At 38.6% G+C, this 15,078-nt stretch overlaps 1 protein-coding gene across 1 annotated transcript in view; it reads left to right on the forward strand.

The window, feature by feature from the left end:
- Window positions 1-767: 767 nt before the first annotated feature.
- The window catches only part of LOC111670807 (piezo-type mechanosensitive ion channel component 2), a 48,167-nt gene continuing 33,856 nt past the window's right edge, over window positions 768-15,078 (forward strand). Inside the window, exons 1-13 of the mRNA XM_087179667.1 lie at window positions 768-849; window positions 2,435-2,530; window positions 6,069-6,170; window positions 6,387-6,432; window positions 6,823-6,982; window positions 7,072-7,285; window positions 7,441-7,654; window positions 8,213-8,378; window positions 8,900-8,998; window positions 9,231-9,272; window positions 9,400-9,532; window positions 9,656-9,798; window positions 14,539-14,805. Coding sequence (XP_087035793.1) covers window positions 786-849; window positions 2,435-2,530; window positions 6,069-6,170; window positions 6,387-6,432; window positions 6,823-6,982; window positions 7,072-7,285; window positions 7,441-7,654; window positions 8,213-8,378; window positions 8,900-8,998; window positions 9,231-9,272; window positions 9,400-9,532; window positions 9,656-9,798; window positions 14,539-14,805 — 1,746 coding nt within the window. The 5' untranslated portion in view covers window positions 768-785. The remainder of the gene's footprint in view (window positions 850-2,434; window positions 2,531-6,068; window positions 6,171-6,386; window positions 6,433-6,822; window positions 6,983-7,071; window positions 7,286-7,440; window positions 7,655-8,212; window positions 8,379-8,899; window positions 8,999-9,230; window positions 9,273-9,399; window positions 9,533-9,655; window positions 9,799-14,538; window positions 14,806-15,078) is intronic.

A 15,078-nucleotide genomic window follows, 5' to 3' on the forward strand; every position in this document is an offset into this window, starting at 1 on the left:
AATATTAGATACACTTCCCTTCACCCCTCAGCGTAAATGTGATGAACCAGCCTGACGCGGCTGAAAGGAAACAAACAAAGTCCTGTGTGACTGTTGTGGTTTCAGATATAAAGGATTCAGACTGCAGTCTCAACATGATAAAAAAAATGCCTGCAAGCACATGCAGAATCAAACACTACTTTGAAAAAATACTTTTTAGCACAATCATAGTCAACGCTGCCATAATATTGTGTGTAATATTGTGTCATTGTTTCTCTCAGTTGTTGCTGTTTGTCTGGATTTATGTATTAGCGGAAGCATGTTTTTCAGACATGTAATGATATCTGATATTCTCCTGTGTGAGATTAGCCTCAATATGAGCATAGTAACAGAGATACTGGGTTACAACCCATTATGTCAAGGAGAGACAGAGAGAGAGGTGAGGGAGGGAAAGGAGGGTGTGACAGAGATGCAAGCAAAGAGCAGAGGGAGTCATCTTCCTCACACAGTTTTTAAATCAAGACTCTTTGCTCTCTTTCCTCTAGTTTTCTACACAGTGCTGGTTGTCACTGGACACATTATATCTGTCTTGTTATAATTTGTGTGTTGGACTCAAGCTACTTCTCCTGTATTTTCTGTGCTCTGTTGGAGGATGCTTTGACCGAGGCTGCATTCTTCAGAGACATGTGTGAGCAGGTTGGAGTTTCCCTTTACATTGCTAAGATATTTCCCTATATGTGTGGACATCTGAGGGGTGACAGTGTCTGAAGGAGCTGTGTGGGTGTCTCTGACACAGAGGAGGAGACATGGCAGGGGATCTTGTGGTTGGGATGATCTATAACTTATTACTACCACTGCTCCTGCTGGCTGGTGAGTTTGATATCTCATTGTTTTATTCATAAACATTTTTTTGTTGACAGGAAAGACACTTCTGGTGCATCCTTCAGGAAAGAGCTCATATTATGTAAAGTATAAATATACAACTGTTTCAGATCTTATTATAGTTGAGATCAGAGTAAGACGAATCTGTAGGTGTCTAGTGGCAACGCTGTACATGCAAAAATACTGAATAATATGCTTTACACTTTTTGTGTTTTACAAACTGTTAAAATTCTCAGGAACATGAAAAAACAATAAGAGAAAAAACACAAAGACAATATGTTTGTGTACTTTCTCTTTGTCTGATTGCAGACGTTGGTGTGTCTCTATTCCATCTCACACACTTGAGAAAAATTTTTTGTTTTTGTTTTGAATGGCAGAAGCTGATTTCTTAAGGCTGTGCTGTAGAACTTTTATACATCTCACTCTTACTATTTCTTCTATCAACCAATTAGTCTTTAATTTTTTCCCCCACAAATTGCTTTCTGCTGTGGCATTTATTCCTGTATGGTATCCGCACCGTATTATAATTCCTCTTCTTGGTGGAAGAAAGTGAAATTAAAGGTGGTGTATCGATGAAATGGAGTTATTTAGTAAAGTTAGTACATGTGTGCTTATACTGTTGCAGACAGCTGTCACAACACCAATTCAGTTTCATAGATTAATTTGGCTTTATCTGAGGTGCATTCATATCTTATGGGTCTTGAGTATAGCTGTTGCATGTTGCAGCATTTTGCAAGAATCATTGTATTCTGACTGAGATGCTATGCTGACCAAAGACACCAAATGAATTTTTTTATTGTGCCTGAATAGTGAAATGTGCTGTTTTATTGTTGGCATAGACACTACGTGAGATTTGTGTTTGTATCCATGGCTGTCACTATTTGCTACAAAATACTCAATTTGATACTTAATCTATATATGATCGCACAAAGTGAATTTCCTCACTAAGTGCACATTTATTGAAGAAGATGGTCATAATTTGCTGGTGGGATAAATGTTTTCAGAACTTCAGACATGTTACAGGTTGCTGTTAATGTGATATTGTTGTAATGGATGGATAAATATATCCCTTTCCTTTCCCATATTTTATTCACCATATTAACAGTTTGAGCTGTAGATAGATAGATAGATAGATAGATAGATAGATAGATAGATAGATAGATAGATAGATAGATAGACACTTTATTTATCCCCTATAGGGGAAATTCATGTCTCTAGTAGCTGATTGGTAATAATAATTACAGATAATAATAAATAACTAATACATTTACATTATACAAACATTCTTCAGTCATTGTTCGGTCTAACACGCAACAATGTTTGTATAATGTATAACATTTTTATTTTAAATTCTAGTCAACATCTTTAAGTTTTTAAAATTTGCCACAGAGAATAGGCTGAATTTTAGAGAAATTTGTTATTTGGTTGATTTTTTATTCGGTGACTTTTATGTGATATAAAAAAGACTGCAAAAATAAAAGGTGGTAAATGATTTCTGAGGGAAAAGCTGAGTGAATTAAAACCTTTTCTATAAAACAGATGAAGTATGTGTATTCTTTCCTCTGCACCTCAGCCTCTTCGTTCCGCTACAATGGTCTATCAGTGGTGTATTTCCTGTTTCTGCTCGGACTACCTCTGCTGCCGAACCCCAGCCTGGTCACCATGAAAGGTGAGAGAGGAATAATGACATCATATTTATGGTTTCATGCATTTTTGGTTTGACCCAAATTCCAAAGTGTATGATTGTGCAGACTGGAAAACTGTTGACAGACACTTGTCGGGTTTGAAATTCATTTATGTTCTTTGCCTGGCTTCAGTCATTTGTGTCTGGAATTTAAGATGGTCGCATTCAAATGAGATGATTCAACTATGTAACAAATAATTATCAAAAAAAAAGACAGAGAAAAATGGTAATTTCCCTCATTATTAAGGTAGTATAGAGAAGAGCAAAACCTTTACTATCGTGAAGCAAACATTTCTAGTGATATTCTATGTTAAAATCAAAGTAATGTATATTTTGTGCAGTTTTGTGTGTTCTGCATCACTGATCTGTGTCCATAAAAACATAATTATAACTAAGTTTGACTATACACACTATACACTATACACATATGTTCTTGCAAAAAGTGTGTGTGTGCGCGTGTGTGTGCATGTGTGTGCACGTGCGTGTGTATGCATGTGTGTGTGTGTGTGTGTCTTCTCTCTACTGATCACAGCATTCTGATGAAGTATCTGTGCCCCCCCCCCTAAGTACTTTGTAAAGGGGATGTGGTTGGAAGGGTCAAATCAATTATACATAGCCTGGTAACTACAGTGAGGAATTAAAAGATGTGTTGTCAGCATTTTGACGGCATTTTTCTTCTTTTCCTTTTCCATCCCTCCATCTAAAATTGTTTGCTTAGAAATCTTCACAGATTCCAGTTATCTTCATCTCCCTGATATGGGCTAAGTGGTCAAGTGTGTACATCCTGTGTATGTGCCTTTGTTTCATGGGTTTTGAGTGTCCACCTATACTTGTGAGTGTCTATGTATGTGATTATGTAACTGTCTTATTGGGAAGCAGAGAGGTTTAAGTGAAACAAAGCTTTTAGTAAAAAACCCTGGTCATCAATAGCACATTTGCTGGCTCAGCTAAGGTCGAGCCACATCAGCTATTCATGCTTTTGTATCGCTGTTCTTTTTATTGCAAGTGTCGAGATTATGAACCAGTGCATTTATTTGAAAACATTCAAATTCATTGCATTTGCATTGCTTCAGCATCCAATTCTCATCTTAAATGACGCTTAATTAATGTATGGCACAGAGAACTTGTGGTTTTTAATTATTTTTTTGTCTCTACTCAAATACACACTGTTTGGTTAATAATTTGTCTGGATACGTGCCGTCTGTGATGTTCATTTGAACATTTTTAGTTTGAAGGGCAGTTTAAACTAAACCAGTTGCTAGGAAAATGAGTATTGCTGATATGTATCGCTTCTAACATAACACCATGACTCTCCCTCTTTCCCTCTTTTTGTTTGTCTTTGCTCGTTAGCAGAATGAAGAGGTGCAGGGGAGTGAGTGGACAATTAGTTAATTGATTGCAGATGGCATCGTTCTGAAGGATTAAAAGACATACAAATAAAATGTCAAAATGAAACACTAATAAGATGTAACAAGCCATACTTTATATAAAATTATACAGAACTATAAAAAATGTGTTCTTCATTAGACAGCAAACAAACATAGTTATAGCCTTCTTAGAGGCTACACCTAAATTATGATGCAATCAGAAACTGCACATATTAGATCCAAAATAAATCATGCTTAGATATTATTATACTATTACATCACATTATACTCTTATTACAAACTAAATAGGTGACTCTAATATTCTGTTAGACACAATTTTATAAGATCATTGAGAAATAAAATACAATGTCATATCAGATCCAAAATATTCTATTCTACAAATTATGCTGTAACACATCACAGTGAAAACGTCCATCGTTGACCTATGATAGCTTCATTGATAGCTTCAAAATTTCAAAATTAGTTGGAAAATATACTTTGGTGGCCATTAATATATATATTGTGCGGCCGCACAATAAAGTGTGTGGGGAACTCTGAACTGTGTAACAGGAAGTCATGCTATAACAACAGATGTAGAAGCCAAACAATATCTCAAACCTAAGTGCAAATCCTTTATAAATGTTAGTATTACTTTGTTTTACTTATACATACTGTATATACATACATGGAGGGCTGCAGTACATGAGTTTCCCAGTTAGTGGTACTCATGCAGTTTAGAATAAGTGGAAAATATCTTATTACACAAATTAACTGACAGTATTCAGCCATTTTTGAGTCTGGGAAGTACATCATTGTTAAACAGCATATTGATCAAATGTCAGGTTAGATATGTCAACCATATCTCTCAAGTATGAACAAGTGAGATATTAGCAAGTTATTTCTGTCAGCTGGTTCAGTCAGCTATGTAACAATTACATCTGCTACTTATTGGGTATGATCACTTAGTAACAAGTCATCTCTATGTAAGAACTAGTTTATGTGGTACAACCTGTTTTAATCTAGCAAACGCTTAACGTGATAACTACACTAAAATTGAAATTTTCGAACAGCTGGTGCAATTGGATCTTGGTTTCTATCCATCACCTCAGGGGCAATATAATAGGGTTGAGGCAATAAACACTAAAACTACATGTGATACAATCTAACACCACCCAACACCAACCATGACCCTAAACATCTTCTTTAAAGTCTTGTGATCTACTTCATCGGAAAATAGCTTTCAAAATCACTACCAAGACACAAAGTAAAAGTTGTGAAATTGGCTTTTGAGATCTTTAAGATGTCAGATTCAATCTACAGACTTTGTATTATTAGAGAGGCCTTAAGGGGTTTTCTCCATCTGTTTTCATACAAACACCAAGTTTCATCTGAGAACTGCGGTGTCCCCAAGAAGAACTGCAACTTAAGACACTTCAGCACCGGCTTCAACATTCTGAAAACATTCATTGAAAAAAAGTGGTGTGTGTGATACCACGTTTAAGGACCTTCGATGGCACTCTTTGCTCCATGATCCTGTTAAATGAATATTTGGCTTCTTTGTAAGAAACTTCAGTTTAAATACTCCAGACAAAAAACTAGAAAGTAAATGTCTCACTTTAGCTGACTTATTGAAAATATTCTCACATTGCCTGGTGTCGAGGTAACAATATTCTCCTGAAAAATGTTTTAAAGAGAAGTTGCAGATTGGTCCATTACTGTGTGTATATGTGTGTGTATGTGTGTGTGCATGTGCGTACTCAGATTAGATTCCAAAATTTTATGTTGGTGCTGTTTCTGTATAACCAGATGAACACAGTAACAGAACACAACAGAGTAGCATGTTTGGTTTATCAAAGGTTATAATTTCATTTCAGTAATTTAGTCAGGAGAAGAGTAGAGTAGAATGGGATACCACATACACATGGTTTACATGAACACAACATAAAAAAATGCTTAAAATAGTTAAAAGTGTGGGCTGCTCCAATTCAGAGACAAAATTAGCTAGAGATTATTTTTATTAGTTAATTTGGTGGCAGTTAAGACTCCAACATTCAATGTCACTTGATGTTCCTTTAACATCAGTTAGTTCTGAATTTATCAGTGAAATGACTCTGAAATGTATTTGTAATTCTGTCACTGTTTGCTGCTCTCTTCAGGTAAAACGGGGCAGTTTCTGCGGCTCATCATCTGCACTAGTGTGATCTTTCTGAACCTGCAGTGCTTCATGCAGATCCCCTTCGCCTACATCCCTCCACACGGTAAAAGCAAACTTATGACAATTCTCAGAATAAGAGAGGAAAAATGTCACCCGTCCTGTGAGCAGACTTCAAGGAAAATTAGAAATAGTGTTTGACTGTAAAAAAAAAAAAAAAGACAGAGAAATTCAAACATCGTGAGCTGCGATGTCAAACTTTCAGGAACTAAAAAAAATTTCTTCTCCTCGGCTTAATAACCAACCATGTGTTTTTTAACAGTTAGCGGCCACTGGGAAGATGTGCTCTACCATGTGGGCATTGTAAGGTATGGGTGCACATTTGACTTACTTATTTCAATCTTATTTTTATATCCAAAAACTTTGAATCACATCTACTTTACATTATGGACAACGATGTTCTGATAGGACCAAACTGCAATTCAGTTGTGTCAATTTCACAGTATGAAAATCAATTTATTGGAGGTTGGAACTTGAGATTGAAATCAGTCACAAATAACATTTAATCTATTTTGTTGTAAGTGTTTCATGTAACACAGCATGACTGATAGAATGCTGACAAAAATAAAGGCAAATAATTGTTTATTGCAATGAATTACCAATTCTTAACAAGTCTCAGAAGATAGATTTTTACACCTGTGTTGTATGAATGGAGATCAGATGAGATCAAGCCTTTGGTAATGCTTGCATTTGTCCAGATTCAGCGCAGTAGATCCAGGAAACATTGTGCGTCTCCTTGTCCCAGACATCGGCCTCGTCTTTTCTTCCCTTTTCATTCTGAGGCTTTGCAAAAACCGACTACGCCCGGCTCCCCAAGTTAGTCTCCATGAAAATGGGATACTCCCATCTGACCCTGAGGTAACTGCAGGCACACTCATCATCTGCTGTAAGATCATGCTTTGTTAACCTGCAGTGATATCAATCTGATCATTTCATGGGTGTGGCAGGATATGGAGACCTCTGAAACAGAGTCTGAGGGAGGAAGTGACACAGAGGACTCGTCTTTTGATAGCTCAGATGAGACTACAGCGCCGGTTCAGACGGATCCACCCCAGTTCATCCAGAAGCTGATAGTGTTTGCAGCCGGACTGAGACTGCTCCTGTCAGTAATCATGAACACAGCAGGGAAAGTGGTGGTGACCTTACTGCTGGCACTGGCAGGTACACTACAGCAGCTGGCACGCAGGTGTATCATAGTTTTACAATGTCCAGACATGTTCCCTATTTCACCTTTTTTTTCCCTCTTGCCTTGTTACACTGTGTTATCTGTGTGTGTGTGTGTGTGTGTGTGTGTGTGTGTGTGTGTGTGTGTACAGGTATCACACTGCCCTCCCTCACCTCAAGTGTGTATTTTGGGGTGTTTCTTGGGTTAGTATGGTGGTGGGTGTTCAGCCGCTCCATCAGCCTGCTCCTCTTCAGCTCCCTGTGTGTGATGATGGCCATCTTCAGCGGGGGACACTTGCTGGTTCTGTACCTCTACCAGCTGCCCCTGTCCCAGCAGCTGGTACCTCCACAAGATGTCTACGCCAGGTACAGAAGCAATTATACAGTAGGATTTGACCAACAGAGTTATTTATATCTGATCTGGTCTCTTTATTAAGCTATTAGCAATTTGGTGTTGGTTTCAGTCTTATGCAACTCTAACACAGGTAAAAAATTATTGGCTACGGTTTTTCTGTTAATTACTCAACGAAAGTACAAACATTTGACTCGACACCTTGCACTAAATCATTTTCCACATGCTTTGGCTGAGACCCTGTGAAAAGTAAACTGAAAGAAACTCTAATTTGTTCTGGATTTATCTTTAATGACCTCAAATGTGGAATTATTACCATTTCACTTTGGCTTTTTCAAAATACATTAATGTCATAGAGGGTAGGGTGTGAAGCTGAGAAAAGGCACATATTCAGGTACAAAAGATTAACCCAATAAGTATTTTCAAGTTGACTTATCTTTTTTGCACTCTCATTATTTAACTGCATATAAGCTCATATTTATTCTAGTTCCTCTTTTCTTCCTATCTCTCTCTCTCTCTCCCACCCTTTCGCCTTACATTCTCCCTTTCCACACTGTTCCCCATCTGCACAGACTGTTCGGCATGACAGGTGTGATCAGAACCAATTCTTCAGACCGGCACAGTCTTGGTCTGCACCCACATGTCGCCTGGCCTGACTTTGTTAACCCTTTGGTTCTGCTGCTGCTGTACTACACACTGGTGGCTCTGCTGCACAAAGGGGTCCACATCATGGAGGAGGTTTGTTTATGTGTGTGTGTGTGTGTGTGTGTGTGTGTGTGTGTGTGTTTGTGTATTGGAAAAGCAGAAGTTAGATATTGTCTGACATTGTCACAAGTGTGATATTGGTGCTTCACAGGAAATTTTATATAGGGTTACACATACATGATAGGTTTGATAACATCAGGTTAACTATAGTGACCCTGCATGATAGGTTGAAGATGCACCCTGAAATTGTGGGCTACATCATTCTTCACAGTCCTCCATTTTTATACAGTTTGGGCTACTAAAAGAAACTATGAGAAACATGAATTTAAATTGAATTTTTATACAATTTTATACATTTTAAATGTATTGGAACTTTTAAATGATGAACATAACCCAACCACAACATAACCCATGCTGAGTCAAACCTATAACTCGGCCACTTTTTGACCCAACACTGAATTAGCAAAAAACCCCAGATTGGTTCACTTTTAACCCAGTAGTTTTAAGTGTATTAACTTACATGATTGGCTTTTCATGGTTACTATGCGTCTCAGGATACTGTTGATGGTGGGGAGTCTGCGAGTCCGGTAGAAAGTCCAGACGCTTCTCCAAGCCTCTCCAGGGTCCTCTACATATCAGGAGATAAGCAGGAGGTAACCCACACACATGGGTATTTTTCTCCTTAATTGCATTGTTCGGTCGCAGGAATGTTGTTAATGTATTTGGCTGATTGTAGGACTGGTTGCTTGTTATGTCGGTGACTGTTCATCCCAGAGATGAAAATAACATCAGCCATGTTAGTTTAGTTTTACTGCTGTTTCACTGCTGGTCGTCACATGTCAGCATTTCAAAAGACATCACCAACTCAAGATTTTCTTTTTTCAGCTTTTGAGCAGCACAGATGATGAAACGTATCTTCCTGATGAGGTGAGCCATTTTATTGCTAGATAATGTTTTTAAGATTGATCACATTTTTATGATTAAACATGTGACGCATTAATAGTGTGACTTTCTAACAGTTTTTTTGTATAATGCGCTCGCTCTCTTTCTTCAGCCAATGATCTTAATGATGAGCAGTTCCTGGCAAGATGTCCATAGAAATGATTTGGAATCTCTCTTAGGAGGGGCAGGTTACACAAACTCTTACCCTCCACCACAGTATGAATGCAAAGACTCACCGCCACATGGTAATCACATTCAGCTCAACAACTCAACAAAGAGTTGTCTTTGATTTAAAAAAAAAAAAGTAATCGGCCTAATTCTGTTTGACCTGTTTACTTAACTCTTTTATTATATACTTTCCTTTGAAGGCGGGGAAGAAATAGAGGAGAAGAGTGAGGAGGTCCCGAAGAGTCCAACAGAGACTCCCCCTCCTTCAGGTCCAAGTGGTCTGGTCTTCTTTGGACAGTTGGTGCAAAAACACAGCTATGTCAGCGCCCTTATCATCATGATGGTAAAGTAAATATACTGATATTGATTATTATTGAAGCGCTGCCTTTGACGCAATTGATCATTCCATTCTCCTGCACCATCTAGAAACCTGGGTTGGTTTTAAGAGAACTGCTCTAAATTTACTATGTTCATACCTCCCCAATAGAACCTTCTCTGTTGTCATAGCAAATGCTTCTTCCTCTGTTGCCCATTCTAACTGTGGTGCTCCTCAAGGTTCTATCCTCGGCCCACTACTATTTTCGATATACATGCTTCCTCTCAGCCAGATGATTCAGAACCATGGTATCTCTCACCATTCTTACGCAGATGATACACAGCTATACATCCCGCTTCAAACCAATAACCCCAGCAGCCTTGATAATCTGTTTGCAAGCCTCAGTGATATTAAATGTTGGCTGTCCCTAAACTTTTTAAAATTCAATAGTGATAAGTTATAATATTTGGTCCCACTAATTCTACCAGCCTGCTTCACAGTGAACTTACTTCCTTGACCAAAAATAGAAATCTTGGAGTTATTTTTGATGCAAATCTCAGTTTTGATGCACAAGTATAAAGTGTTGTCCAGTCATGCTTTTTTCAACTCAGAAAGATCAGATCATTCTTGTCTTCTTACACACCCACTGAAATCAGACAGGCTAAATCTTTATCTTTTACTTAATAAAACATTATTTTTCGGAAAGCTTTTGTTTATGTTGTTGTGTTTTATTTTGTTGTGTTTTATTTTCCCATGATATGGACAATCAATATGTTTATGTAACTTACGTCTGTTTCATGTGATTTTCTCTTTTTTTCTTTTTCTTTCTGTAAAGCACTTTGTAACTTTGTTAAGAAAAGTGCTATATAAATAAAGTTTATTATATTATATATATTGAAGGTTTTGAGTTTGTATGGTAAGTCTTAGAGCAATCATAACTTGTCCCACCACACAGGAGAAGAGATATATCTGAAACAGAACAATTACTCTGGCGTAGGTGTATCATAGGTCAGCTCAGTCAAAGTATGGCAGATAAGGCTGGTTCAGATATAAACCACAGCAGTACTGATAATATAATAACATTTAAAATCTATTTAATACTATAGACCACTGAAGTTTATGACTCTCTATTCATTCTTATGGCAGTTAATCTGTGAATTATATTCTACTTCATTGATTATAGCAAAAAGTGCACATCACAGTTTCCCTGTTCAAAACCCGAAACACATTCCAGTTTTAGTTACATAAAAGAGAAAAGCAACGATTGAGGAAATGGAATAATCTTTTGATTGATAAGTGACATAAATCATTCATCAATTATCATAATAGTTGTGTATTAATTTTCTGTAATTTATTGATAACAAATTTAAAAACATGTAATTGTTATTTTTGATATGTTGTTTGGTAGTTTAGCTGACTAGTTGACATCGGCTGAAAAAATATCCAATAAATTAGGTGGGAAACATTGCAGATATGATATCTTCGGATATCAATTATTAGAGGCAGAGACACGTTTTCAGTTGCGCTGGCTTTATTGCCCAAAACATAAGAGCAACATTACATGCTAACCACCATGAGGTAACAACTTCTGATCACTCGTTACACCTACTGCGCATGGCACTACCTACACCTGCTTTACTATAACTATTGCACTGGTGCCCCCTATTGGTCCCGAACTACCATAACAGCCAGTCACTTCATAACACCCCTCTTTAATTCAAACGACTCATTAATATACAGTGACTAAAACAACATAATCACAGTAATGCCTGTGTTATTACACACAGCAAGAACCCTCTTCTTACTGTCATACCTATAAAGTTAAATAGGCACCATTAACAGTTCAGACTCATGTAAATTATGAACCAGAAATGCATACAAGGGTGAGTTACCTACTTTACAACAACCCCACTACTTAAAGTAAAGGATGTCTTATCGTTGTCTCTTTGATATGTCCATTATTTAACAAAGTCTTTCATATGTGCTGGTGGTCTCCTGTTTCTTTGAGGTCAGACTAAGTCTTTTGTTGGTGTACCACCAGATGCACTGCTTTGTTATGTTTCACAACAGGAAGGTCTTTGGCATCCATTTGTGCAGTACCCATGTCCTGTTGTCCTATGCCGGTCTTAGGTGGAAGTACGACATCCTCCTACTCATGTGTCAAATCTGGAATCAGAACTGGCAGATCTTGCTCCTGTCTGCTCAACAGTTGATCCACGTGTCTCAAGACAACTTTACCATTTCCCAGCAACACTGTATAGGAAACTCCATCCATAGTTTTTAGGAATGACAGTGTTTCCTACCACAAAGTTGTCTTCTTTACGCTTTTTGATTTGCTTGTCTCGATTCCACCTTGTGTTTTAAGTCTGGGTGTATAAGATCCAGTATCCCCCTCAACTTTCTACCCATCATCATCTCAAGAGGTGACAGTCCAGTTGTTGACTGTGGAGTGATGCGATAGCTAAACAAGGCCCTGTTTAACTTTGTCGCCACTGTATCACTGCTGCTCTTTTTCAGTAACTCTTTGAAAGTCTGTAAAGCTCTTACAGCCAAGCTGTTGGATGAAGAACTTTTTGTTTCACAGCAAAAGGTACTGACCTAGGCTTATAATAGCAGGGTGTGGCATCACTAGCTACATGTATTTTTGCTGTGAAAAGCATTTCAACATCCGTAGCTCAAACTTAAACACTGTTTCATGTCTTAAAAAGCACTTCCTGTAGAGGGTCCTCTCTGTCCTCTGTTTAATGTACAGGTTGCCAGTCTAGGTGGAGAGCTTTAATCCAGCCTCGTGCTACTGGACTTGTCTCTGAACCTTTAACAACCACTACTGATAACCTCTTAGTTCTGCCATTGTGTTCTACTTTAACCTTTGCTGCTCCTAATACTGGCACCCTGTGACCACCATATGTTCTCAGTTTTATCCTGCACTTGGCTAGCATGGGTTTGTTAGTGTCAGTGAATAGCTTGTGAAATGCCCTCCTAGACATAATGGTAAATCCACAGCCAGTGTCTACTTAATATGTCGCATTTTTCCCATCAACTCCGGAAATGACTATTTCTTCACTCATGTTGTACATGGTCATGTCACTAGCCTCCATTTGATACACAATGAAAACGACCTCCTTATCACTATCACTCCGTTCCTCTTCGCATTAGCTCTCCTGTCATGCTTGTTTCTCTCCCCTTTAAAGTGTCTAGTCTCTTCTTTTCCCCCCGTTTTCCTTCTGCAGGCACTCTTAATGTGCCCCACCTTACCCCAGTTGTGGCACTTCTTATTGCCAAACCTGCAGTCTTTAGCCAGGTGGCTCTCCCCACCACATTTATAGCATTTCCTCTGGTCTGGCTGAGGTTTTCCGTGGGCCGTGCTCACCTTGTTCACCTTGTTCACAGACCCCCTTGCTTTAGTCTGTTCTTTCATGCCATGCAAATCCACAATGTCAATTTGCCATCTCCATGGCTTTTTCAAAAGTCAATCCGTCCTTATGCTGCATACCAAACAGTCTCTCAGCATCACAGTTAAAAAATCTTGAAAGCTACAGTCCTGTGCCAGCCTTCGCAGCTCTGCCACATAGTCACTCATACTTTCTTCAGGCTTCCTATTTCTTGTATTAAATCATCATTGCATTATTTTTCTCGATTTAGGGTGAAAATGATTTTTCAAAAGCCTCACCAGATTATTGTATCAATTCTCCCCAGGTTTGTCTAGACTAAGCAGGGTCCTCATGAGAGCGTAGGTCTGGGCTCCTACACCACTTAGCAACACAGCTCCTTTCTTTACTTATGGTAAATGGACTTGCACTTATATAGCGCTTTTCTAGTCTTACTTACCACTCAAAGCGCTTTACAATACTTGCCACATTCACCCATTCACTCATACATTCACACGCGGACTGGAGGAGCCAGGGATCAAACCACCCACCTTCTAATGAAAGGACGACCTCCTGAGCCACAGCTAGCTGTGGTCAGTGCCGTTCGACATGAAACAATGGTGCAGAAATTCACAGTATTCTTTCAACGTTTGTGACCTGATATCAAAAGGAGCCACTGAACCCACCGTAACTGTAACGTAATGGCACTTTGCTAATGAGAGCATCCGCCCAACTCTCTCCAAGCCAGCGGCACAACGGCCCGTTACCACTTAGCCTAGCACGTTTTTTTTTTTTGTATAGATGAACTGATGAAATTGTACTTCAGAATCGCCTTTAGCAACAAAGAAATTCTTTCTCTTTTGGCTCATAAACACAGTGTAGTTGTCAGCATCAGGACTTTGAAGAGATTGTGCTGAAAACTGCGTCTGTTCAGAAGGAAAACCACACAAGCTTGGAAGAGGCGGCTGAGACACAATAGTACAACTCATTAAGTTGTTTGATCCTGAAGGTGTGGAGCTCAGGCAGGTGCAGCAACAAAGGTCCCAACTGTGACAGGGGGAGTTGACTTTATTCTCGACATTTCGACTTTATTCTCGAAATGAAAAAAATAAAAACAAAAATTCCTTCATCTGACTCAGTTCGACTTTATTCTCAACATTTCGACTTTTTTTCTCGAGGTGCATGGTGAAAAAAATCTTCCTCCTCTCATTTTTTTCTCATCCATGGCCCTTCTGCTCTCCTGCACTATATATTTTTTACTTTTGTTTAATACTTATAAGTTAACTTATAACTTAATAAGGAGCGGGTGTCCTTTATTTTTTTGCATGGAAGGTGGCAACCCTAATTGCAGCTGTTTGGCTTCAATAAATTGATCTATATCCAAAATGCATGTGTTTAGGTGTGGAGCATCACCTACAACAACTGGCTGACTTTTGTCCTGCTGGTGTGGTCCTGTATAATTTGGATGATGCGAGATCGACGGAGGTACGCCATGATGTCTGCCCCATTCCTGGCCGTCTACAGCACCTTCCTGGTGGTGCTGGGCTTCCTGAGCGGGTTGCGCCTGAGCCGGGCTGAGCTGTACCCTGGCCTGCCCCCGGCTGTGATAGTGGACTTCGACCTGAGCAGCTACCACCCTGCGCCCTGCATCCACCTGGGAGCAAAGGTGACTTTTCTTGACGTAAATGAAAGGCGTCATGAGGTCATGGGAAGTTCTGAAAGATTAGGCAAAAAGACAACCATAGCTGCTTGTGCCAAGAATCTTTGGGCCTTGGCTTAATTAGATTAGATGATGTAATCTAAGTATTTTAATTGTTTTCCATATATAAAGGTCATGTGTGTTAAAGCACCTGAAAACCTTTAAATCTCCTTTTTAAATTTCCTTGAAATATTAAATATCTGTTAAATGAGAAACAATAGAAGTTTAAAATAGTAAAAA

Source organism: Seriola lalandi, unplaced genomic scaffold (assembly GCF_002814215.2).
Source record: "Seriola lalandi dorsalis isolate HSWRI2012SDOR001 ecotype SW California unplaced genomic scaffold, Sedor1 jcf7180002054861, whole genome shotgun sequence".
NCBI lineage: Eukaryota > Metazoa > Chordata > Actinopteri > Carangiformes > Carangidae > Seriola > Seriola lalandi.